Raw genomic sequence first — 27,698 nt, forward strand, 5'->3', positions numbered from 1 at the left:
CTATTCTATTATTATTTTATGTCTCCCTAGTTTCCTTGGGAAGGGAGAGTTGTATAAAAAGAATAATAACTACTGTTACTCCTTGAAGCATGTGCCTGCTGCTGGAGTTTTATATTTTCATTCATAATAGTCATTTCTTTATACATTACATTTTTCATAAATAAATTATGCTCAAGCAGTTTACCCAGTAGACAGTTTAAATATAATAAATATCGTCAATATACAGTTCAAGTAACAACACCAATAGCAGGATTATAATCAGAAAGTGGGTTCTTTAATTGTTAGAGATTAATAAGGCAGGTTTCAGACACTGCAGTAAGACATAGTATAGTTGTTTGTTTGGTTGGTTCTCTATTAACACCATGTATAAACTCAGCTTTTGGGTTAATGATGTTGTATTATATAAGAATAGATCATTATGACTTGTTCAGCCATGAAATCAGCCTATGATTTCTTGCCTCATCAAAAAAATAAGAGGCAGAAAGATAATAAACATCAACCACTTCATGTAATGCAGGGCTGTCAAACTCATGGCCCGTGGGTCAGATGCGTCACACGATGGCCACACCCATGCCCAGTTTAGCAAAGGCAAAAAAAGTCCCTATATGTCATGTGACGCTGCAGTGACGACGCAAGTTTGACACTCCTGATGTAATAGAAGGCAACTAGCTTCTTTACCAGCATCTTAAGTTTTGTGATAGTAACTTTTCTCCTTTAGATACCAGAACTAAGGAAAGATGCAATAGGAAAGTCTTTTTGTAGTCCCAAAGATGAGGAAAGAAAGGAAGAAATAGTGAAGTCCTGTGGTGACTATTGGTATGTTTACACCACACTTAACTAGGTATGGATAGGGTTATTATGTTATGAAAAACTGAAACCCAATCAGGCCCAGATGGCTGTATCATCCAAGCACACAAAAGTAAGTGAGTTGCTCGCCTTATTCAAACATCCAAGAAAAAGGTTGGGGCATAGAATGAAAATGCATGGCTCTGTATTATAGAATGAATTATCAAAGGCCTTGTGCCTCCAAATATCTGACAACCTTGTAAAAAAAGTGCCCCCAAATGCTTCATTTAACAGTGGTGAATTCAGTGGCAACTTCCAGGCTTAATTTGTGCAATGGACTCTCCATAGGCTTTCTTTGCTATCACTTGAAAAGTTAATGGTGTCTAGGCTGGAATCCAGAGTATCTAATATCTGATTTCCTAACAGTGAGAACAATCAACCAATGGAACAGCTTGCCTGGGTGCTCCATCACTAGAGGCTTTGAAAAAGAGACTGGACAATTGTTTATTTGAAACGGTATAGTCGCCTGCTCAGGTTGGACTAGAAGACCTCCAAGGTCCCTTCCAATTCTATTATTCTACAGTCTATGTAGTAGAGCCTATAGGATGCCAATTTTTAATCCTATTTGTTTCTGGGTATAACACCAAGTGTTACTTATTTTCCTTAAAGCCCGAAATGATGTGTGCCTGCAACACCTTATATTTTAAAAAAAATTGCCAAAAGGATAATTTAATCTATTTAAGTTTAATATATGGTCATTTTATATAAATAAATAACTTCTGCCAAAAACCTGTTTGAGAATCTGAATTCTGTGCTGGGGAATGCAGGGAGACCAATGTTATTTTTCCTGAGGCCTGCAAATAATAGTTTGTTAATGCCTTTCCTAGGGCATCCTCTACATGTGGCGTTTGATCAGCTCTGCCCCTGCATGAATCTACAAATAAAATGACATTCCTTGAGCTCCATAGAGCTCCAGTAATTTGAATGGAAACATAGATTTCCTATCTTTCCTTTTAATCCCCAGCTAAAATGGAAATAAGTAATTTTCCTACTATTCGGAACTGCTGGCTCATTCTTTCTAGCCCTAAGATGCTAAGCAATTTCAGTTTCATATTATAATGTCACTACTATTTGATTATATCAAATCAAGGAATGGCACCTTCTTGATATAATAGTTGGGCAGCTTTGCACTAACACTGATTGTGAATGTTCATGCAAAACAACATGGACTGTTGGTAGCAACTCTGGTTGATTTCTTGAGGGTGGATTGATATGGATAATGGTGGATTAGTTTGAAAAAGTTTCTGAGGATGAAAATTAAAATAGTGACAATGTGGGAGAAAATTTGGGACATAGATATAGCTTCAAGGCATTTTTCTATAACCCTTTTCACTGGAGGCAAACTGGATTATGATTTATCTGAGCACAGATATACAAACTAAAAGAAACAGAGAAATTGCTTGCTGAAGTTTTATGGCAGTTGAAGGTGATTTTCTTACTGCTAACAAAATACAAGAAAATATTTTTTCTGCAGATTTTTTAAAACTATATAAGATGATTGGACAGTTACAAAATTCCATCTGCTACAGTGCAGATTCTTCCTCTTCCAGATTCATACACTATTCTGTTTAAACGGGGTCTTTACTGCCAGAAAACTGGGTTTTCTGGATTTAGTTTTAGTGAAATGTTTGTCTAGTGTTGGGTTAAATTATGATGTAACATTGGATTTGTACTGGATTTATTTTTTAAATGGCACTTTATTGCAGAGGAATTAGGAAATCCAGCTTGAGATGTCTCTTTTAATATTTGCAAATTTGTAATATTTAGGAGAATAGTTCAATTTGAGCCAGTATTCCTACACTACCATATTTATAATTCTAGACTTCCAAACCTGATTCTTTTACAAAGTAAGCTGCATCTTCATATATTTTATAGCAAATAATGAAGACTGTTTCAAGAACCTTTGATTATATATTTTGGTGTGCTTTTATTTATATCTCGGTGTTAGAAGAAAGTAAGATGAGAGACTCAATCCATATTGCCAAGTTGGGTCCAATGGTCAGTAATTTGCTGCTGTATGAATTTAATAATAAAGACTTCAGCAATATCATTCCAGTCTTTCAATTACACTGGACTGAATGTTAATAATAAAAAAAGATTGCCTTTTTGTTGACCCAAAACATTTAATTTTGCATTACATGTTCCATAATTAGTAAAACAGTAGCAGGTTTATTATCCAACCAGATTTTGAGGGACCTTCAAAAACTCAGAAGTGATGAAACCAGCCTTATTTCAGGAGGGAGAATATTCCATAATGTGGGTGCCAATATGCTTGCTAAACTGCAAATTTCCATTAAACACACAAAAGATTTCATCCATGTGATTCACATAAAGCAATAACATGGTAATCTTTCTCCAGATAGGTCAGTATGTGGTAAACTTATTATACATTTGAAGATATGAGATATCTCTCATATATATAAAAAAAAATTATATTGCCTAATTCCTTTCTAATTTAGTGGAAAGCATCTATATTGGCAGGGCACCGCTATATCTTTCTACAGCAGGAGGGCAAGGAACAAATGAATATTTACCTGGAATAAAATGTGGGAGTTAAACTGAGAGCAAGAGATTCTCAGGATAGAGTTATCAATTATGTCAACTACTAACAGTAACCCAACTTAAGGGCCAAGATACACAGGGCAAAAGACTGTCTCACCAAAAAAACCCATGAAAAATATGGGAGAAAGAAATACCAAGATTAACCCTCATATGGATATAAAAAGGGAATTGTGTCGTGCCTAAGTAGCAGCTTCCTAATATGCATTAAAGCTGTAATGTTTTGTTCCTCAAAAAGTCTCAATTGAACTAGAGCCTAGAATGTGGAAAAATTCTGCACAAGCCTTATTAGGGAATTTTGACCTGTTCACAGCAAGGACCACTTTTGGATATGTTCATGGTTCAATTGTGCAATGGATGAGGAAGTGTGTTTTAGGGGTGCTGATCAGTGGTGGGTTGCCCCCGGTTCATACCGGTTCTATAGAACCGGTAGTAAAACTGGTGGGAGGCTCCGCCCACCGACCCCGACGTCATCAAAATGCATCTGCGCATGCACAGAAGCTTCTGCGCTTGCACAAAAGAGCGAGCGAGTGAAGCGACCGCGCACGCGGCCCGGCTGCAAACCGGTAGTAAAGGTAAGTAGAACCCATCCCTGGTGCTGATGATTGTTACTTTGCTGTTTTTTTCATTGTTTTTGAAACATACACATTGTTGGAGCAGGATTATTTCTCTAAACAAGACATCTGGGCACACTGGGAATAGAGATTATCTAACAAAGGAACTAAAAGCATTGTCCATTATGTGTTTCAAACATAAGCAACCCATTTTTCAACAAAGAGGGAGGAGACTTTTATATGTTGTCTTTTTATAAAAGCCCTATTTTTCCAGGTATCAACAATAATAAACACCAGTTTATATTGAGAAACAGACCTTATTGTATCTTCTTTTTCATTCTCTTACACACTGATTAAAGCCTGGAAAGGCAGCGGAATACTGAAAACATCCCCAAATGCATTTCCTTGAGCAAAAAGGCTTATATTTGACAATATGAACAAAAAACAATAATGATAATATGTTCTATTTTTGTGTCCCTGTGCTGAGCCTTTCTATTTTTCACCATTTTATTTTAGGTTGGCATTGTACTGCATTATTCTACACTTTCTACAATGCTCTGGATTGGTGTGACAGCAAGAAATATTTATAAACAAGTTACAAAAAAGCCTCAAACAGCCCAAAACAGTGATCAGCCTTCTTATCCCAAGCAGCCATTGCTCAGGTATGGATGATTATGGACATGTTTCCTTTCAGATTTGCTTTATATATGTTTGGCCATCGCTATCTCTACCAGTTGGGTTTAATAGTTGGCAAACAACACTACTAAGGATGTCTTTAGAGTCATATTGCAGCCAAAGTGAGAAATGAAATTGTAGTTTGAAATTGGCTTAAGGTTGATTGTTCTGACAATGGTTATCATAATTAACTATGATAAATTTGAATAAACTTTCATGATTATTTACATCTCATTGAGAAACAAATGAGGAAAGGAGCGGCACATAAATTTACAAATACAGGTTGTATACATCTTAGTTTAAAGACTTTTCTCTGGAACAGGTCCAATTATATAATTATTTGGCTGTTCCTTATTTCTAGTGCTTTTACAACAACAAAAATAGTAAACAGTGCTCAGGAATCAAAACAGAGAATAAAGAGCATAAGCCATTAATAATTAATTAATCCTAAACATTCTAGTAAGATTTCAAATTAGTATGCCTAATTCTGCGGAATAATTTTATTGTTTTAATTGTATTGTTTATATCAGCTGTGCTGGCATTGTTCTTTGTATACTCTTCGCATCCTTGGAGACTAAAGTGAGCTTCAAAATTTCCTACAAATAATAATGTTCCCAAATAATTTGAGAAAAGTAAAATCTGTTTTCTAGTCATTTCTACAAACTGTGAAGAAAAATTGTTACAGTTCTACTTACCAATTGTGACACAATAATCTATAATCATTCATTTCTGTTCTTTAAAATATTTAGTGGATGTTTACTTTAAGTCTTTTAAAATTTGTCCAATGGTTCATTTAATAGAGAATTTTTGAATTTTGTATACTATGATAGTGTTTTTCTGTGACTCGGTGTTATTTCATTTAAAAATCATTGTAATGGTTCATTCTTAGGAATGCTTAGCAGTTGAATAATTGTGGCGTCTTTAGTACTTTCTGAGGTTGGCAATTTTCTTGCAGACATTTCATTACCAATGCAGTAACTTTATCAGTACTAGAAGGGAGAGGGGTTGAGCTTGGTTTTCTTGCAGACCTTTCATTATCAAACTAGATAACATTATCAGTGATAGAAGAATAAATGTTTTCCAAACCCCACTCTCTTCTAGCACTGATGATACTACCTACTTTGGTAATGAAATGTCTGCAAGAAAACCACTAACCTCAGAGAGCAAAGATCCCACAGTTCAACTCTGAGCCACAAATATTCTGTTTTGTTAGTTAAACAATCAGCAAGAAGGAATATAATTTTAGATTGCAAAAGCAGGGCATACTGTGTGTTTATTAAACAGAGGTCACTTTATACTATGATAAACTTACTTTATACTACTATTGCTGAAGGGACATAGGAATATTTATTAAAGTTCTGAGACATAAATAATTTTGGAGATAATGAGTAGGCTTTCTCAAGATTATAACCTTTATTTATTATAACCTTTATTTTTTTGAAGGAACATCTTCCTTAGTACAAGTAGAATTATAGGAAAGAGCAGGTGAATGTATTATTTTTAATGTATTTAACATTGAGGATATTCTATATCAATGATGGCAAACCTTTTAGAGACCGAGTGCCCAAGCTGCAACCCAAAACCCACAACCCACTTATTTATCGCAAAGTGCCAACACGGCAATTTAACCTGAATAATGAGATTTTTCTACCTAAAATAATGATAAACAACGCAGAGTTCAGCTAATTGTTCTAAGAATAACGTGATAAATGAACTTCTTTGCTCCTTCATTTTTTTTCTGCTTTTGAAATATTATGTTTAGCAACAATAAAAAGGAAAACTTCTGTAATATCATTTCTCTCTTTTCCTCCCCCTCTCTTTCCCTGTCTATCTTTCTCTCCCTCTCTCTCTTTCCCTCCCTCTCTTCCCCATCTGTATTTCTCTCTCTCTCTCTCTTTCCCTTCCTCTCTCTCTCTGTCTCTTTCCCTCCCCCCTCTTTTTTCTCTTTCCCTCCCTTTCTCTCTTTCCCACCCTCTCTCTCTCTTTTCCTCCCCCTCTCTCTGTCTCTCTCTTTCCCTCCCTCCCTCTCTCTTTCTCTCTCTCTTTCCCTCCCCCCTCTCTCTGCCTCTCTCTGTTTCTCTCTCTGTCTCTCTCTTTCCTTTCCTCCCTCTCTTTATCTGTGTCTCTCTGGCTCATCTATCTATCTATCTATCTATCTATCTATCTATCTATCTATCTATCTATCTATCTATCTATCTGTGCTCTCTTGCCCAGCTTCACGTGTCATGTGAATCCAACCACTTGGGCTGTGGAGGGGGAGTGGAGGCTGGAAGGCAAAGGCAAGCATTAGAGATCCACACAAATTAAGGCAACTCCAACCTGGATCCTGTCGGGGAGAGCTCCCCCTTCCCTCTCCCTCTCTCTCCCCCTGCAGCAGGGGCTCAGGCAGCCTGAGCGCAGCTCCCTCCTTGGAGGCAACCAGCAAGCAAACAAATGTAGCACTCTGGCTGGGAGGTGGCGGCATGGGGCCCCATCTCTGGCCAGCGAGAGTGGAGCAGGCAGGTTGCGCACCTTCCCTGCCACTGCTGCAGCACTGGCACTGGCTAGGAGGAACATACGAGCCAAACATTTGGAGCTGCGCTCAGCAGAGTTTGCAAGCGGGCTCGGTGGGGCCACTTAGCAAGGAGACCCCAGCCTATTTTGTTTGCTTCAGTGCGGGCTGGGAACGCAGAAGGCAGCACGGGGTGGGAATGCAGAAGGCAGAGAAAATCTGTGCCTTTCGGCATTCAGCCCTCAAAGACTCCTTTGGGGTGACTTTTTCTGCTTTTGAAACATTACGTTTAGTAACAATAAAAAGAAAAACTTTTGTAATATCATTTCTCGTTCCCACCGTCTGTCTCTCTTTCTCTCTTTCTCTTTTCCTCCCCCCCCCTCTGCCTCCCTCTGTTTCTCTCTCTCCCCCCAGCCCATGGGGGGTAAGAACCGTGAACTGGTGCTGGGTGGGAATGATGTCTGAAGGCTGACGAGCCCAGGAGCAGGGTGCCCATGCTCAGCTGGCTGGCAGGGAGGCGGGACATCCCAACACTCTTCAGGAAAAGCAACTGCTTTTTTTTTTCCAAGCCGAGATGACGCAGGGTCACATTGTGGCTCCACATCATAATGGGCTTCAGGAGGAGGGCGGGACCCCGTCTCCCCCATTGTGAAGTGTGCGAGTAAAAAAATTCACTCAATCAATTCCAACTTTGCGAAATCTTTTTCTTTCACAAGAAGTTAGAATTGATTGAGTGAAATGCAATGGAGAAACATGATTGGAGCTGGGCTGGGGCGACTGCACATGTGGCCACAGAGGGCTCTGCGTGCCACATCTGGCACGTATGCCATAAGTTCGCCACCACGGTTCTATATATTTCAATTACCAGCAACAGTAGCACAGTGGCTCATGTGTTAGGACACTGGGTTGACTAGCAGCAAGCCTGCATTTCAGACCCAAATGCTGCCATGAGACAGGGTGAGCTCCAGTCATTCGCTCCAGCTCCTGCCAACCTAGCAATTTGAAAGCATGCATTCAAGTAGAAAGATAGGTACTATTTTGGTGGGCACATTAACCAGGACATGAAAGGAGCCCCCAACTGGATGTCCCCCAGGTAACAATGATGTCACCGGCTAATCTTTTCAACCTGGAAGCACCTTGGTACTTCTGACAGAAATGCAATGCGAATTATCAGCATAGTCTCAGATTTCAGTATTTATCCTTGTATTAATCATGTATTATGACTGCATATGACCATAATCTTAGAAACAATGACATATCAATTATTTTGAAAATTAGTATTATATATCTGTGTGAAAACCCATTCCTAACAAAATGTACCATAGCATTTTCTGTTTGTTCTCCAGTTTATAATATTATATATATATATATATATATATATATATATATCAGAAATATATATATATATATATCACACATAGCCCTTTCTAAGTTGGCATCTGCAGAATTTGTTATTTTATTTTTGCTTTCACTAGTTGGTATGGTTATTTTAACATTTGACGTAATCTTTCTTGATAGTTTGCAATAATGTTAATAAAAAAACTTCTTCTTGAAGTGATTTTCAAAAAGTTTTACCGTAACTGGCAGTTCTCGAAAAATAACTTTTATTTTCATCCCCTGCTGATGAAATGAGCCGGCAGTTGTTTGAAAAGACTATCACAATTCTGTTTCCTCATACATTACATAAAATATCAGAAGGATTATTTTCTAAGTAATTATTTGGATTCATTTTCTACCAGCTAAAATGAACTGTTTAAAAGATTATTTAGCCTCAGCCTAAGAATTGCAGCTGATTGGTTGATAATGAAAGGCAATAAACCCTAATCACTTATTGTTAATTTTCTTTTAATATGGTTGAGAATAATCAAAAGTATTTTTGCAAGGAGATGGCAAACACTCCCAACATGTGGCCAAAATATCATTGGTCAAAAACTTCCTGGGTTGTGAAATATGTGGCTGAATAGAACTATATGTTCAAAATACTGGGAATTGTCCAGAATGTTAGAATTCTGCTCACATTCAACACACACACACACACACACACACACACACACATACACACACACAAACACACACACACACACACACACCATGGACTTTTTTGATCAATCTGGGGAGATGGTTCTCTACAGATGGGAACAGTTCTCTTTCTCCCAGCTTTTTTCTATATTTTGAGAGACGCTTGTATGATTCTGTCAATAGTCTGGTTTTATTAGACTGGATGTGTGTTTCTATTCAATATACTATAAAATGATTAAGTGGTTGTTTAGATGAAACATATAGGTCAGATATTTGATCTGATAGTTGATGGGATTGGAAAGAGTTGCAATTTCTGTATATTATTGCTCTATATTACTTAACTCTATATTTTAATGAAAATTTAGTTATTAAGAACAGCAAAGCACTGATGCAGGGCAGCAGAGAATATTGTCCCATGACATGGTTAAAAAAGACTTAAATATTAATACTACTATTTTCTGTGGCATATTATCCTTTGCCTCTGACACCCAATACCTTTCTCCAATACCTTTCTCCCCACTTGGATGAATAGAGATGATTGGGTAATTAGTAGTGATATTAAGTTTATGCATTGTGTAACTATGCTGCTATATCAGTACAAAAGCAAAACCGGAAATCTAACTGGATCCCTTGTTCTATTACTTCCCATTTGAGCCAATAAACTGAATAAACTGTTGTCCACAAATAATTCCAATGTGTATTTTTAGATCAAGTAGAATTGTGTTGTAATTAGCTCAATTCATTAATGAATAATGGGCATTTTTAGCAATTCTTACACATCCCGGCTTGCATGTTATTTGACTGGTAGAAGTCTCTATAAGGATCCCAGCATATAATAAATATAATATTACCAAACATCCTCTATTTTTTTCTAAAAGTCTTATACTACTTGGACTGAATTTAAAATATTTAAAAATGATTTTGCTATTGCACTTGGAAGAGGAATTTGCAATTATAATTTATAATACTTTACAAGCCAGAATAATGGCACAGTCTGTATTCCTTGAAACATAAATTTCAATCCTATCAAAAAATACATAAAAATTAATTATAGAAAATGTGAGTTTCAAAAATATGTGTATGGTTTTTTGATGTGTTTTTCCAATAATTTGCTTTATCTTTTATGACTGACAATATTTGCAAATTCAAAATCTTGTTACAAGAATATGAAGACAGGAGATGTGCAAAGCCCAAACAACTTACTTCAAAGTAAATTAGCTTATCTCAGCCGGAATTGATCTGGGACAGTCCATCCTTAGTGAAGTGACAATTAGGGGAACCCCTAACTATTGTGTGGTCCGTCAATAATTGTAACAATAGGAAGACAACTGTGTCTTGTACAGTGGTGTGTGCATGTTTTATTTTAAAGTAAAGAGATTTCCACCATTCCAAATTCCAGATGACATTTGATCCCCAGCTCATCTCTATTCATTCTGCTTTGCTTCACTGGCTTAAAGTACAGGGAAAAGTTAAAATGTAGTAAATATTCGCCGTAATGCTAAAAATTACAGAGAAGCCCATCTTGGCATATAATAAATCTGTTTACACTCTGTGAAAGCCAACAGAGCAGTCATTCTGAGAGATGGATTGGAAGGCCTGTCAGAAAATCTAACCATTTCTTCACTCCAGGCCTCTGGTAACCTGTATCCCCAAATCGGTTGTATTTTAGGCTTATCTGGATTGAATTTCAATTTCATTCAATCCAGTACTCTAAGAAAGGAAACATCAAGGCATGGAAGGAATGCAGGAGCGGTTTTAAAAATAAAATATATTCAAGTACATGCTACTGCCATTGGCAATCATAGGAGCACTTCAAATCTTACCCATTCTAGCCTGAAAAATATAGTGAATATAGTAAAGCAACAGAGCACTGTCTGCTTGTCCAGAAGTTGCTATTGAGTTGAACTTTTAGGATGAGCTAAAGTTTCACCTGTTGCCCAAAGGAACGGGGATTAAAAAAAACTGTAGTGGTTTCTTGATGTCTTCCTTTAAGACTGCCATGGAAACGTTGACATGCTGCATTTCAATCACCCATTTTCAGCAATACAGGTAGTCCTTCACTTATAACGAGTCACTTTAGTGACCGTTTGTAGTTATGATCAGCCTTCCCAGGGCTACTTTCAACCCACCCACCCCCCGCTGTAATGTCATTTCCTTTTGGACTCAAAGCAACCAGCCTGCATTTATGGCCATTTTTTTTAAAATTTGATTTATATGCCGCCCTTCTCCAGAGACTCACGGCGGCTTACAATGCGTTAAGCAATAGCCTTCATTCTTTTGTATATTTTATACAAAGTCAGCTTATTGCCCCCACAAACTGGGTCCTCATTTTACCTACCTTAGAAGGATGGAAGGCTGAGTCAACCTCGAGCCTGGTGAGATTCGAACTTACAGTAATTGCAGACAGCTGGTGTTAATCACAATGCTTTTAGTCTGCTGAGCCACCAGGCCCCTAGATTTGTAGATTTATGACTTTTTTTTTGCTGGAAACTGGCATTTATTTCCAGTTTCTAATAACAAACAGCCATTGCAGACAGTGGATTCGCTTAATGATTGCTACATCTATTTAACAACCACAGTGATTCATTTAACAACCCCTACAAAAAAATGTTGCAAAATCAGGGGAAATCCCATGGTGACCCACTTAATGACTGGCATGACTTACAACCATAATTCCAGGCTCAATTATGGTTGTAAGTTGAGAACTGACTGTACTACCATGTTTCCACGAAAATAAGACTAGTGCTTATTTTGGGGCCTAAATGAAAATAAGACCGGGTCTTATTTTTGGAGAAACACGGTATTGGGAATACTGTCAGGACCATTTGGAACAGGGGAGTTTAATTCTATGATTTAACACATTGTCAAAAGGGCCAGCTAGGCTTTCACCTCTTCTTGCAGTTGTGCAAAAGAAGGCTCATACAAATAGTCATCAATTTACAACTACAATTGAGCCCAAAACTTATGTTGCTAAGTGAAAGTTGTTAAGTGAGTTTTGCCCTGTTTTATTACTTTTCTTGCCACAGTTGTTAAGTGAATCATTGCAGTTGTTATGTTAGTACCCTTTTCCCCTGAAAATAAGACTTGTCTTATATTTTTTTGAATCCCGAAATAAATGCTTGGCCTTATTTTCGAGGAGATCTTATTATTTTGGGGCGTGTGGAGCAAATGGGGCTCCTCTTGCCATTTTGCCTGATTTCCAGCTCTGTCTCTCTAACCATAGGAAATGGCAGGGACCGGTTGTGCATGCATTTAAATATTTTCAGGGAGGACTTATTTTATGGGGGAGGGCTCATTATCAGGGGATGTCTTATTTTCGGGAAAACACGGTAACACAGTTGTTAAATTAATCTGGCTTCCCCATTGACTTTGCTTGTCAGAAGGTGGCAAGAGTTGATCTCATGACCCCGGGACACTGCAGCCATCATAAATATGAAACAGTTGCTAAGCATCTGAATTTTGTTCAGGGGGGGATGTTGCAATGGTCATAAGTGTGAAAAATGGCCATAAGTCACTTTCTTCAGTGCCACTGAAGAATGGTCACTAAATGAACTGTTGTAAATCAAGGACTACCTGTCATTCCCTTTCTTATTGCTAAACTCTGCCCCTGACAAACATGTAGCTCCTCTGCCTATTATATTACTGTGCTTTACAGAAGAGATTAATCTGGCAACACCAATTAACTGTTCTTGGAGACTGAACATTTAAGAAACATTATTGAACTAATTTAAAGCACTGCTATTGCTGCTGTTCAGTGAGAGCAGCTTCCAAGCAGCTAAAAGAATCATAAAATTAGCAACAAAAATGGATGAGTGAGACAACAATCTGGCTGTAGAAACATCTGATATATTCTGCAGTGAAAAGCTTGTAGTTTAATTGTGTTTTAAAAATCTGTCTATAGGAAAATGTTTTAAGTTACTTACCAGATATTTCCTGTTGTTACTACCTATTTCTATTATAACATTGCAAGATTTTGAGAAACACCAACTCACTGAAGATGTCTAAGTCAATCTTCCTGCCAGGTTAAACTAAATTTAATTAAATTATATCACCCATCACAGACGTACAAATTGCCACAAAATATTTTTTTCACACCCTTCAGAAGTGTGATATCCCAGTAAAAGCTAATTATTTTACAGTCCTATGGATTGTGAATCTTTCTATCAAAACTTTTTTCTCCAAATAAGGGTTCAGCTCTTCGACATTCCAGGACTAGCTGTTACTTGCAAATAAATATATTTGAGGTATCAGAGCATGATAACTTTTCTGTTGTACTGAATATTTACATGAGTTCTCAAACTTGCACTGAGAATCCTGCTAGGTAAATGTTTTTAAAACTGTTTTCTAAACAATCTCCACGTTATTACTATGTCAACAAAGATTGTGGGCATTGAGGGCACATGAAATACATTAGAAAAAACATATTTACTCATTATAAATATTATCCTTCCATGATATCTTTACACTCTAATGCTGGATTTACTGTAGCTTTTCTATTGTTCTTTGATAACTTTTATTATGCAACAACCTTCTAACAAATTGAATGTGTGCCGAATGTGCCTGAAGTGTTTTGAAAGAACTATGAGCCTAGTGCGAACTGGCAGCCAGTCTTCCAGGTATCTTACTGGAAAGAATTAGAAAAATAGAGGCACATGTACCATTTGTTCTCTTGGAACATTTTAAATCAAGAATTCTGTATAAATAAAGAATGCATCATCAACAGCAACATTTCCATAGCTGGGCTTTACTGTTTCTTATTCGTTACAAATTAAAATACATTTGCAATTCCATTTTAGCTGTTCGATATATTAACAATCCTAAAAACCATATTATGCCTCACAATACTGTAGAACAGTGTTTGTCAACTTTAGCAACTTTAAGATGTTGTGGATTTAATAAGACAAACACAACTTTTGGATTAATCAGAGACAATTTATATATTGCGCAATAGGTTCAAGGCTCTGTACATGAAGCATTGAACAAAGACAGAAATTAGGTACAATGGTTTTATATCCTTCTAGACAAAGGATTCTGTTAACTCAGCAATTCATATGGTCATATACATTTGTCATTTTTAATTGACATTTCCTAATTACTGAGTTTCTTTGCAAAACAGTTATAATTCTTTTTGTAGATTACTGAAGTATAGACTCAAATCATCTTCTGACGATAGACAACTTTTAACTCATGTGGATCCCCTTGACCTAACCAACCTTTAAGCTGTATGTCATTAGAATGTTCCTTTCTTCTGACAACTTAGAGGCCTCCTAGAGGAACCAAAAGGATTTTGGCTGAGTTTGTATTTTTTCCAACCGGATGCATTGCTTTTTAGAATAGAGTGAATAGAAAGTTATGCAGTGGTCATCTATCAGAGCCCGCTTCATTTACATTAAAGACATGTGGATGTCTGTCCCCAAAAATTGCCCAACCACCCTTACTGGCTGAGGAATCCTGGGAACTGAAGTTTACATTTTTAAGTTTGCCAAGGCTGAGAAACATTAGAGTGCAGTCCAATTTGCATCTTTATTTTTTTCATTTCTTGCCTGACATCACCATAAGTGTGTTTGTTGAAACAAATCCTATTTATTCCATAAAAATTGGCATGCTGCAGACTATTGATTAGCCATTTATTACTTATTGGCTGTAGAAATTAGGTCCTTTTATTTCAAAATCTAGCTATTGAAAACTGCTGGGAATTCTCATTTGTATGCTACAGGAAAGTGTGAGTACAGCTTTCAATGAATGTGAAATCTGCACATACCTCTGACCCAAAGCTGGAAAGAAAATGCAAGTGAGTCATAGCTACTGGAGCAATCTTCTTGTTTCTATATTTTTCAGAATAAAGGCTTAATACAGTTGATCAGAGGATAAAAATGAAACCATATTATATGATTTTGGGATACATGGTTAAAAAAGAAATATGTACTTCTTATCTCATCTGTTTAGTAACTTGGCTTTTGTAAACTGCGATGCTCACATACAAAATGAATTAAACAGACATAATTTCCTGCTACATCTACATTTGATTATTATTAGAATTAGGGGTGAAAATCCTTATTTTTCCAGAAAAAAAATATATCCACAAAACAAAAGCAGGGCATGTAATAGGAATGGGGAAGATAATGACTGAGGAAGCACCAAAAAGAAAGAACCAGAAATTCAGGCACTGCAGATAATAAACAGTCTGCTCTTTCTCTCAGCTCTTTCCTTCAGGCTAAGAAAGGGCTGCCAGCATAGGGGCAGCTTCTTGATAAGCTTCCTCTAGACCTCTTCCTCCTCTGCTCTTCAAATATAATAAAAACAATAATTTTGAAGTCTGTTGTACAATGTCCTAGGAGGTTGAAAAGCGCCGATGCTCTGATGTTTCTTGATCCTTGCTTTGATTTTTTTCCCTCGCCATGTAGACTAACATGACTCTCCTACAGTAGTAATAGCACTTAGACTTTTATACCGCTTCATAAACCTCTCTAGGCGGTTTACAGAGTCAACATATTGCCCCCAACAATCTAGGCCCTCATTTTACCAACCTTGGAAGGATGAGTCAACCTTGAGCCGGTCAGAATCGAACTCCTGGCAGTGAGTAGTGAGTTAACCTGCAATCCTGCATTCTAACCACTGCGCCACCACATCTCTTTTAGTAGTCTTGGGATGGGTAGACTGAGTGGTGAAATGGTAGCTTTCTTCAAGAATCTGCAGAAGGACAAGATTTATTCTGTATCACCACATAGTACAGGATAGAAATAATAGTTGTAAGTTACAGGGAAGGTAGATTTCATATAAAAGAAATGATCCTAACTGTAAGAGTAGTTTGATAGTAAAGTCGGTGTAGGCAAAAGCTAAAAAAAAAATCCATTGGGATGCTTTTATCTGGATTCCAGGGGTGACATGATAGCAGCCTTTCAATACAGATAATACTTGACTTACGATCACAATTGAGCCCAAAATTTCTGTTGTTAAGTGAATTTGCCCCATTTTACGACCTTTCTTGCCTTAGTCGTTAAGTGAATCACTGCAGTTGATAAGTTAGTAACCCGGTTGTTAAGTGAATCTGACTTCCTCATTGACCTTGTTTGTCAGAAGTTTGCAAAAGGTGATCACATGATCTTGGGACACAGAAACATTCATAAATATGAACCACTTGCCAAGCATCTGAATTTTGATTACATGACCATGGGGATGTTGGAAAGATTGTAACTGTGAAAAACGGTCATACGTCCCTTTTTTTCAGTGCCGTTGTAACTTTGAACGGTCACTAAATGAACTGTTGTAAGTCGAGGACTACCTGTACTTGAAGGGCTGTCACAAGAAAGAGGGGGCCAACTTATTTACTAAAGCACCTGTAGGCAGGACAAGAAATGATGGAATCTAACCAAGGAGAGAAGCAACCTAGAACTAAGGAGAAAATTCCTAACAATGAGGACAATCAATCAACAGCTTGCCTTCAGAAGTTGTAGGTGCCCCATCACTGGAGGCTTTTAAGAAGAGACTGGACCAGTGGTGGGTTCGGCCCGGTTCTCCCGAGCCAGTAGCGGTGACGATATGACATCACCGAACTGGTTCTGCCCCCCCGTCCCATGCACCCACCCTCACCCCCCACGTTATTCTTACCTTTATTTGGTCCCTCCCCCACCCAGGTGAGGGCGGGGAGGCTGGCAGCGGCAGCGACGGCGGTGCTGGCGGCGTGGAAATGGCGGCTGCCGGGTCAGGGAAGAAGCTGCCACAGTTTGGTGCGTGGGAGCGTCGGAGAGGTTGGCAGTTGCTGGCTTGCTTTGTTGGATCTCCTGGGCGACCGTGGGGCGTTATTTGGCCCCTTGGTCGTCCCAGAGGCCTCCATGAAGATTTATGGAGGCTGGGCGAGGCTGGACGAGGCAAGCAGCATGGTCCCAAGGAAGATCCGGGAGGGGTTGGGGAGAGCTGGACTATGACTGAGGGGTTTTCCCCCCTATGGCATTTGTTGCCTCTGCTCTCCTTTTTCACCCCCATCCCCCTGAATGTGGTGATGCCATGCCGTGTATGCCTGCTGAACAATCATCTCCGGGTCTAGATGCCATCTTGACCTCCCCGGAGGTAATGACGGTTATGATCTCCGCTGTCTGAGCCTGTCTGGACTATGTGGACTGACCTGACCCCATTCTTCCCCTCCGTTGAATGGAGGTTTACATCTGGGGATTCAAGTCTTGGTGGAGTGGGTCTATAGCTGCTGTCTCAACTCCGGCTTTTTGGACGATCGTGGTTGACCAGCCCCCGTGAGAGGAGGGCTGGGTCACCCTCTGCCGGACCGAAACAGCATTTTACTCCCGCCATTGCCGTGAGAGGGCACTGAGGTCTCACATGCTCCATTGGAACTCTATTGAAGCCTTGCATTGCACTCCTTCTGACTGTGATAACATCAAATTGGCCCCTGGTTATTGGCCATGGACTATCACCTCCCTTTGATCTTTGATGTACTCGGTGAATGACCTTCGTGCCCTGCGAGACTCCCCCCTCTCGCAGGTCTGGCCCTCTTCGTTATCGAGGGCCTATCTTGATGACGGGCGTTGGAGCCCCGAGAGATGGCATGCGGCTAAGAAGAGTTTGAGGGGTTTTTTAAGTGGGTTTTTTAGTGAGTTTTTAACAAAAATTTTAAGGGGTTCGGGGGGGATTAGGGTGGGTTCTGGGGGAAATCCACCGGGTTCAAGACCAGCCTTAGCGAAGGGCTGCGACATTAGGGACGTAGAACCGGAGGTCGGGGAGGGGGTTGGAGTTCGATTTGAAGAGGGCTGTTCCATCAGCACAGTGAGTGGGAGGGGCAGATATGGCGGAAGCTGGGGACCATATCATGTGCGGGGAATGCGCACTCGCTATCTTAGAGCGATTGCGCATTCCGGTCCCCAATGCCTTTCTTGTTCCCCAGGTTATTCAGATTCTCAGGGCCAGAGCCTCCGGCTGATGTTGTGCAACGCCAGGTCCGTTGTTAATAAAGCCCCCCTCATCCACGATCTTATTCAGGAGGGGGAGGCGGACCTGGCGGGCATTACGGAGACCTGGTTGGGCCAGGAGGGGGGAGTCCCCCTCGTGGATATATGCCCACCAGGCTTCCGTGCATTTCATCAGCCGAGGGCTCAGGGCAGGGGCGGGGGGGTGGCGGTTATTATAAAGGAAGGTCTGGATCCAAGGGAGACCACTGTTCCACAGAGAGCCGGATGTGAGTCCCTCTTTGTGAAGTGGGGTCGTGGAGTACAGATGGGCCTGTTGGTCACGTACCTGGCTCCCTGCCACGTGGCAACGGCCCTGCCCGAGCTCCTTAACGTTATAGCCGAGGTGGCGGTGGGCACCCCCAGACTTGCCATCATGGGGGATTTCAATCTGCCATCTATCGGTGAAACGTCTGAGGTGGCTCGAGAGTTCATGGCTTCCATGACGGCCATGGACCTTACTCAGTTAATTCATGACCCCATTCACACAGGAGGACACACTCTGGACTTAGTTTTTGTCTCTGGTCAGTGGTTGAGTGGCCTCGATATAGGGGATATAGCCATCGAACCCTTGTCATGGTCTGACCACTCGCTCCTTCGACTGGACTTTCTAACCGCTGCACCCTGCCGCAGGGAGGCGGGACCGACCAGGTGGTTCCGCCCCAGGCGCCTGATGGACCCTGATAGGTTCCAGATGGAGCTTGGGCCATTTCCTGAGATTCTGGCTCATGACTCGGCCGAAGACCTGGTGGCCGCCTGGGATAGTGCGGCTGCCGGGGCCTTGGACCGAGTCGTGCCTTTGCGGCCTCTGACCCGGCACCGAACTCACCTAGCTCCTTGGTTTTCCGAGGAGCTTAGGGAGATGAAGCGCCGGAAAAGACGCCTGGAGAGTAGTTGGAGGACCAGCCGCTCCGAACCTGACCGAACACTGGTGAGGTCTCATATTAAGACCTACCTAGTGGCGATAAAAGCGGCGAAAACTAATTATTTTGCCGCTCTTATCGCGTCATCAGATAATCGCCCGGCCGCCCTGTTTAGGGTGACCCGCTCCCTCCTCCATCTGGAAGTGCGGGATGACCCCTTGCAGGGTCGAGCTGAGGATTTTGTGCAGTATCTGTATGACAAAATCGCTCAGATTCGGGAAGGGCTGGCCTCTGACTGGGTATGTCCAGATGGGATGACTGAGGCAGGTCTTGAGAGTGTTATCTGGGGGGAGTTCGATCCTGTGGCTCCCGAGGACATGGACAGGGTCCTGGGACGGCTGAACGCGACCACATGTTTATTGGACCCGTGTCCCTCCTGGTTGGTACTGGCTTCCCGGGAGGTGACACGAGGCTGGCTCCAGAAGATTGTTAACGCTTCTTTGAGTGAGGGAGTCCTGCCGGCCGCTTTGAAAGAAGCGGTGGTGAGGCCCCTCCTCAAGAAGCCTTCTCTGGATCCGGCTGTTTTGGCTAACTATCGTCCAATCTCCAACCTTCGCTTCATTGCGAAGGTTGTTGAGAGTGTGGTGGCGCAACAGCTTCCCCGGTACCTGGATGAAGCTGTCTATCTAGACCCGCTCCAGTCCGGCTTCCGGCCTGGGCACAGCACGGAAACGGCATTGGTCGCATTGGTGGATGATCTCTGGAGGGCCCGGGATAGGGGTTGCTCCTCTATCCTGGTCCTGTTAGACCTCTCAGCGGCTTTTGATACCATCGACCATGGTATCATGTTGCACCGGTTGGCGGGGTTGGGGGTGGGAGGCACCGTTTTGAGGTGGTTCTCCTCCTACCTCTCTGACCGGTCGCAATCTGTGTTGACAGGGGGGCAGCGGTCGACCCTGAGGCACCTTGCTTGTGGGGTGCCACAAGGGTCGGTCCTCTCGCCCCTTCTGTTCAACATTTATGTAAAGCCGCTGGGTGAGATCATCCGTGGCTTCGGGGTGGAGTTCCATCAGTACGCTGATGACACCCAGCTGTACATCTCCACCCCAGGCCACCCCAATGATGCCCTTAAAGTGATGTCCCAGTGCCTGGAGGCCGTGCGGGCCTGGATGGGGAGAAACAGGCTCCAACTCAACCCCTCCAAGACCGAGTGGCTGTGGCTTCCGGCGTCCCGATATAGCCAGCTGACGCCATCGCTGGCTATTGGGGGCGAATCACTCGCCCCCACGGAGAGGGCTCGTAACTTGGGCGTCCTCCTGGACGCACGGCTGTCGTTAGAAGATCATTTGGCGGCCGTGGCCAGGGGGGCTTTTTATCAGGTCCGCCTGATACGCCAGTTGCGCCCCTTTCTAGATCGGGACTCCCTACGCACAGTCACTCAGGCACTCGTCACTTCCCGCCTGGACTACTGCAACGCTCTCTACATGGGGCTCCCCCTGGGGTGCACCCGGAGGCTCCAGCTGGTCCAGAACGCGGCCGCGTGGGGGATTTTGGGGGCAACGAGGCGCTCCCACGTGACACCTCTCCTGCGCGAGCTGCACTGGCTCCCGGTGGTCTTCCGGGTGCGCTTCAAGGTGTTGGTGACCACCTTTAAAGCGCTCCATGGCTTAGGGCCGGGGTACTTACGAGACCGCCTTCTGCCACCAATAGCCTCCCACCGGCCAGTACGCTCCCACAGAGTGGGCCTCCTCAGGGTGCCGTCCGCCAGACAATGTCGGCTGGCGACCCCCAGGGGGAGAGCCTTCTCTGTGGCGGCGCCCACCCTCTGGAACAACCTCCCCCCAGAGCTACGTACAATAACAGACCTCCGGATTTTTCGTCGGGCCCTAAAAACCCATTTATTTCAACTAGCTGGGCTGGCTTGAGTCAAATTTTAAACGGATTTTAAATTGGAATGTTTTAATTACGGCCAAAATTATTTAATTATTTTAAACAGATTTTAGATTTTGTATGTTTTGTATGTATGTCTTGTTTTTACTTTGGCTGTTCACCGCCCTGAGTCCTACATTGGAGAAGGGCGGTATAGAAATTTAAACAAATAAATAAATAAATAAATAAATCTATTGCTGCCTCCTGAGTCCCAGCTGATGGCTAGAGGGAAAAAAACTGTTTAAACTCTTGCCGCGGGGCTTCAAAGGGCCGCCCTACAGCTGATCAGTGTTAAAAGAAAACAAATGAGTAGACCAGTGCCTGCAAAAATACATGAGTAGATCAGTGCCTGCAAAAATACATGAGTAGACCAGTGCCTGCAAAAAATAAATGGGTAGATCGGTACAGCTCTGCAAGCATTAAAAGCCTGGTAGATCAGTACCTCTGCTAAATCCTAAATAATTGTCACATGACCATCAAGCCATGCCCACAAAATAAGCCATGCCCTCAGAATTGGTAGTAAAAAATTTTAGAACCCACCCCTGGACTGGACAGCCATTTATCAGAAATAGTATAGGTCTCCTGCGAGAGCAGGGGGTTGGACTAGATGATCTCTAAGGTCCCTTCCAACTTTGTCACTGTGACTTTGATGACATAAATATCTCTTCTAACTCTTTGAATCTATGTATGGTCCTGAGCTATTAAAAAGACTTCTCACTCCCAGTAAAAAACACATTCTTGTCCCTCTGATCTCCTGGCCTAGGTGTATATAAAGAAGGATGGCAAACTATACTTCTGGTTTGTTTGTTTGTTTGTTTGTTTGTTTGTTTCTTTCTTTCTTTCTTTCTTTCTTTCTTTCTTTCTTTCTTTCTTTCTTTCCTTCCTTCCTTCCTTCCTTCCTTCCTTCCTTCCTTCCTTCCTTCCTTCCTTCCTTTCTTTCTTTCTTTCTTTCTTTCTTTCTTTCTTTCTTTCTTTCTTTCCCCCATCTCAATCAATGACACTGGCTGGCTTTAGCACATATGGCAGACACATTACATTTGTGTTACATCACTGCCTTGTCTTCATGGTTTTGATTTCTTGCCTAATCAAGATTTTTTTACATATGACTCAAAGGATAAGAGATGTCAGCTGATTAGGCTGATATAATTTCTATTTTAAAGTTGCACTGTCAAAAGGGGGAGCAGTGGCTTCACTCACCTAAAGTAATTTACTGCTTTTAAAGCAATTATTCCTAGTTCAAGAGTTCCTGTAACCTTTCCTGCCAGCATGATTCAGCTTCCAATAGAGAACAATTCACGCTTGTACTACCAATTCATGAGAGTTTTGACAATTTCTAGCTGTCTATGGCCTGAATAAAGTCATTAGACGATCTTTTATGAATCATAGTATGTACTCATCAGAATGATGAGTAATACCAAATCACAATTGCAAAGATGTTGGTTACCTAAAGGATGGCCTTGAATATGTTGTAGTACAGAAGTTTGGAATAAATCTGTCAGCTCTATTCAACAGCTAATTGAATGAATGAGAAGGACTTCATCTTAAATTCAAGGTTTCCCACTATTGCAATTCACTTGCTTTTAAGGCAGCCTCAGCCTTCAGGTCTCCTTGTAGCCTTCAAAAACCTTAGATATGGCCACTCCAAGCCAGCCTTTCCTCAAAATGCCATAATGTAATTTCTAATGCATCAGAAAGGAAGAAATGATATAAGGAATTAGTGCATTAATTTGGTTAATTCAACGTAAATATACGTTTTACATTTAATCCTTTTTTTCAGGCTCCTATTTTGTCCTAATATATTTATATTTTTACAGCATTTTCAGTAAAGAAGTCAAGAATGCAGCATTTCTGAATATTGCTAATGCTGCTTTAAGAGAAAAAGCACCCATCTGGGAAGCATTGCCTGAAAGACAAGTGCAAAATATGCAGTGACGTGTTTTAGATTTCATATACAAGAATGCTTTTTGGTTCATGTTGCAACCTCATAAAAATAGATTTCAAATAAAAATTTGAAACCTCTTCAAAGCCTTGGTGTAACAATGCTCCTTCAATCCAGATGTTGGGTTCCACTTTTGTGCATGCACAGAGATTTGTTTCTGGCAGAGCCAAGTGGCTGGCCAAACCTATCACCTTATTTTGATGGTCAAGCTTGTGGCACTAAGGAAAAATAACTTGATGCCTCAAGTGGAATGCAGCTGGTCCACAAAGTCTGAAGTGAGACAAAACTGGCATTGACCGATACTTACCATCAAGGTCATATTAATCTAGTATTGGAAGAAATATTCATCTGGTTCAGTTCCAAGCTGGGAGAAAAAGACTAGAAACATGGAAACTGATTGGAAAGAAGGTGTAATGATGAAGTAGAACCACATGGGTTCTAGGCAGCTGATCACATGGAGTTGAGAGAGGGGTTATACCTTATCTTGGGCTTTGCACTTGAGCTTCCTGTTTCTGTGCAAGAACATGTATTATATTGGCTGTTGTCAGATTCCCATGTGGCCATGTAGGGGTTATGTAAGGGACATAGCTGGCTCTATAGGCAAAGTACAAATCCTAGGAGTTTGTCTGAACTAACTTTGGTTGAAGTTTCTGCGGGTGATTGGGCACTTCCTATTGAGGCTGGGGGCTAATTGTACCTTTGTTCAGAGCTTGCTGCAGGGAATTTCAAAAATATCCTGTCTTGATTGGATTTCTGCCTGCAGTATTTGCTTTGCCTATGAATAGGGCTATCCATCTCTTTATCTCTTAAGTGCTGACATCTGCTGAGAGCTATTAAGAAAGTTGGGGGCTGTTTTCTGTCTCCAAGAGCATGTTTCTCAATTTCTCATCCAAGGAAATATAATATTCTGCCTTTTTAAATATTTCTCAAAATATTTCATTCTTCTAGGAGGGGGGGTACTAACTTTCTACACTAGAGAACAGGAAGATCTTAAACTATCTGACAAGAGAAATTGTATAAACCAGATTTAATTTAAATTACGTTTAAATAATGAAACCTTCTTCTTTTGACAATGCAGCCAGCATCATTCCAGATTAGGCCTGGCTCCCCTGAAAATTGTCTATCCCAGTTTTCAACATATTAAACTACGTTAAGTCTTCATTCTCCTTTTCTCCTTATAAACCCCGGGTTTATAACCTCAGTTGGTTTCATCCATGTGGTACTTAAATCAACATTCTTTAGCATTCTGAAGATCTCTCAAACAGATCTGAATGATATAACAAGATTGTTAATATTACAATGAAAACACCCTGATTCCGTTGCTTTCCAAGCAAAAGTATTCAGGTGCACAGAGTGTAAGTAAATACTGTGCCAGCTGTTACTTAAATGGCAAAGAGTATTTTGAGGGAACTGTGGTGCAGGATATGAAGATTAAAAAGATTAACAATTTCAGTATGTTTTCTCAAGAGGCGCCTCCATTTTGAATGATTTTGTAAATGAATTCATCCGATATTTCTTGGGATGAATGCGTGTCAGAAAAAGCTACCTGGCTAGTGTGCACATACGTACATAATCTGAAGAGATGCAGAGTTTTAGATTTCCATGAAAGGAAAGAATGTAATGTAGCATTACTAAAATGCATTTATCTAAGCAAAACGTTCAAGATACGCCAAACAATGTCGACTGGCGGCCCCTAGGGGGAGAGCCTTCTCTGTGGGGGCACCTACTATCTGGAACGAGCTCCCCCCAGAGATACGGAGGATCCCGGATCTGCGCACCTTCTGCCGCACTCTTAAGACCTTTTTATTCCATCAGGCGGGCCTGGCCTAATCTTTTCCCTCTTTTTAATTATGTAAATTTTAATTGGTTTTTAAATGATTGGGGTTTTAATACGTTTGGGCCAAATTTGTTTAATTCGATTTTACTTTGTTTTTAAATTTTGTATCTATGTATTTTTACTGTTTGGCTGTTCACCGCCCTGAGTCCTTCGGGAGTAGAGCGGTATATAAATTAAATAAATATAAATATAATATATATAAATATGATAACTACAAAAGATTTCATTTGGTTAAACCAGTGTTTCTAAAACTTTTTGCTGTGAGAAGTCCTTCCCACTTTTAAAAATGATGAAGAACCTCAAAAGTGCATTTGTTTGGCTGGGTTATATTTATTGACAGTCTTCATTAGTGACTTGTCCATTTAGTGACTGTTCACTTTTATGATGGTAGTGAAAAAATAGCTTTGCAACCAAGCCTTGCATTTACAACTTTTGCAGATGTGTAAAGCAAAGGAAAGCTGAAGTAAAAACATAAAAATCATTATATTTCGCTGAGTGACTGCTTCATTTACTTCATTTACTTCATTGACGGAGTGGCTAGTTCCTATTGTGGCAATTAAAACAAGCATTACCTGTATTTACCATATTAAAATTTAAAATTGATGCATTTGCTGCCACTACCACTTCTCTTGATTGTTTGATGGGCTTTTAATACTGCATCATTTTTCAGCATAGCCTGGGAAATAATTTGATTGCAGACCCTTGAGAGGTCTTGGGGGTGCCCCCCAGGAGTTCTAGAAAACACTGCTTAGACTGAAATTCTTGGGCCTTACAAGGAATTCAACATAAAGCAATTTGGGTATGGTGCAGATGAACAGAAAGAGGGCAGTTGAACAGAAACAGAAAAGGCAATTTATCTGTTGTCATTTTGCAGATAAAATTCATCCTCTCCCAATTTTTTTCTTTTTCATTCAAGACAGGAGGGTTAGGGTTGATGCCTAGGATAGAAAACTGGTGTGCTGCATTTTCTAATTATTCTCCTTTCACTTAAATGCTCAGTTGACTTATTTGATTTAGATATGAAAATGGAAATAGAGTCATATATTTCTATAATCAGTGCAGCTTATGCCTCAATAAGATGTTTATGTTCAGATAAAGAGTGTCTGCAAACTATAGTCAAGGTAGCAGCCACTCTGTTACTGAATCTGATAATATAAAAAAACCCAGAATCAATAAAAATAATTTAAAAATATGACAGCCACAATGGTGCAATCAATACTCCATCACACACACACAAAACAGCAGAGCTTCAATCTTCAAAAGCCAAGATGCTGATGGCCAATATCTTGATTTTGACTTTTTCAACCATAACCGTCAGTCTCTCCAGGTTGCAACATAGGCAATATTTTTTAAAGTTAGAAAACACGTCGTTTTTAAATTAACAGTAAACTACTACAAGAAACGAGCATCTGTGGAATCAAGCAAATCAGCATTAAGACCAAAACAGGTATAATTTGAACCACTCTATGACAGGTTACTGTGCTTCACTGTTACTTTTACTGATTGAGCCAGCTGGCATGTTTAAGGAAATGAGTTTCTTTCTATGACTTGTGTAATTTTTCTTTCATATATAATAACCCATTTTATAATGTAAATGGGAGATTTCACAGAAGAACCTTAAATTTCTTAGGCACATAATGCACATGATGGCACTATCAACCAAGATTTAAACAGATTTTGCATTTGAATGAGGATTGTTGTTAAAAAAATCTCTTTTTTGTTTAAAGCTCTACTTCTGTGACTATTTCTTTCCTATAAACAAACAAAATATCCTGTAGAAAAGCAAGTGACTCAATAGCAGTTGTCCCACAAAAGAAAAATGCATTTAGAGCTCAACACATCTGGGCTATTCAGAAAGACAGTAAGTAACAAGTACCTTTTAAATGAAAGCTTAATGTTGTAGAAAAGGAAAATCTTTGAAACGATTGTGTAAATGCAAAAGGTGGGTTTAATTATTACCTTTCTATGAAACAGAACAAACCCCATAAATGGTTAGGGAAATGAGACGGTGAGGTTCGTTAGGAGTGAAGCTTTCAGTTCTGTGTCAGCAGAAATTTAGTTCTTCAAGCTTCAGTACTTTTTATCCTTTTTATGCCAATGCAATACACCCAAAACTAACTTTCCAGAAAGACTTATCTTCAGATATACATGATGTCAGTAATGGAAACCAAGTGGAAGAATCATTGGAGTGCCCGTTTGCTGCCTAAAGCATCACTCAAAATTGTTACTGGTGTTTTGGAAGCTTCCTACAACACAATATGGAGTTGGCTTTGGCAGAACTAGAACTTTAACTTTTCTGCGTTTCATTTTTGGAGTTGCCATTATATTGGCCACTTTTGAGACTACTGATATAAACACTAATCATGGGGGCATGTTAAAAGAGTAGCGTATTTACACTTGAATTTCTAAGGAACTTCTGTATTGTTATTAACTGGTGATATCCCCACTGGCTATATACTTAGTGGTTCATCAAGTCTGCCTTTTGAACTTTTTGTTTTCTTTTTAATTTATGTATTTAATATTTTTATTCTTTTTATTTTTAAATTTATTTGTATTTTTTTTATTTTTTGTCAGATGACGGACATGTGTTTAACCCAAGCATTTTTAAACTCAGTTATTGATAATCCAAACCTATCTCTTTAAGTCAGGGTTTCCCAACCTTGGCAACTTGAAGACATGTGGACTTCAACACCCTAGAATTCTCCAACCAATCATAGGAGTTCAAATTGCCATGGTTGGGAAACCCTGATTTAAGCAGTTCCGGTCATACAGGTAGTCCTTGATTTCATCAACATCATCATCATCACCATTTTAGCCATTGTCTAGCCACTGCAAGATGAAGGCCTCTTCTGCATGTTTCCAACCTATATGGTCCTGAGCTTTGCCAATTAGGTCTGCAATACTTGCTGATATTGTCAATCCATCTTGTTTTAAAACTCTTTCACGGACACTTTTTATGAAGTAGGATCCATTCTATGGCTGCCGTGGTCCACCTGACGTCAGTTCTTCTTGCTATGTGACGAGCACATTTC

At 40.4% G+C, this 27,698-nt stretch overlaps 1 protein-coding gene across 4 annotated transcripts in view; it reads left to right on the forward strand.

Moving 5' to 3' along the window:
- Positions 1 to 27,698, forward strand: part of ADGRA1 (adhesion G protein-coupled receptor A1) — a 397,321-nt gene that overhangs the window by 331,939 nt on the left and 37,684 nt on the right. For all 4 annotated transcript variants that reach the window (XM_034436536.2, XM_087871687.1, XM_087871688.1 and 1 more), the window contains one exon: positions 4,476 to 4,621. In XM_034436536.2, coding sequence (XP_034292427.2) covers positions 4,476 to 4,621 — 146 coding nt within the window. The remainder of the gene's footprint in view (positions 1 to 4,475; positions 4,622 to 27,698) is intronic.

Source organism: Pantherophis guttatus, chromosome 6 (genome assembly GCF_059756535.1).
Source record: "Pantherophis guttatus breed Tessera chromosome 6, ASM5975653v1, whole genome shotgun sequence".
In the NCBI taxonomy this organism is placed as follows: domain Eukaryota; kingdom Metazoa; phylum Chordata; class Lepidosauria; order Squamata; family Colubridae; genus Pantherophis; species Pantherophis guttatus.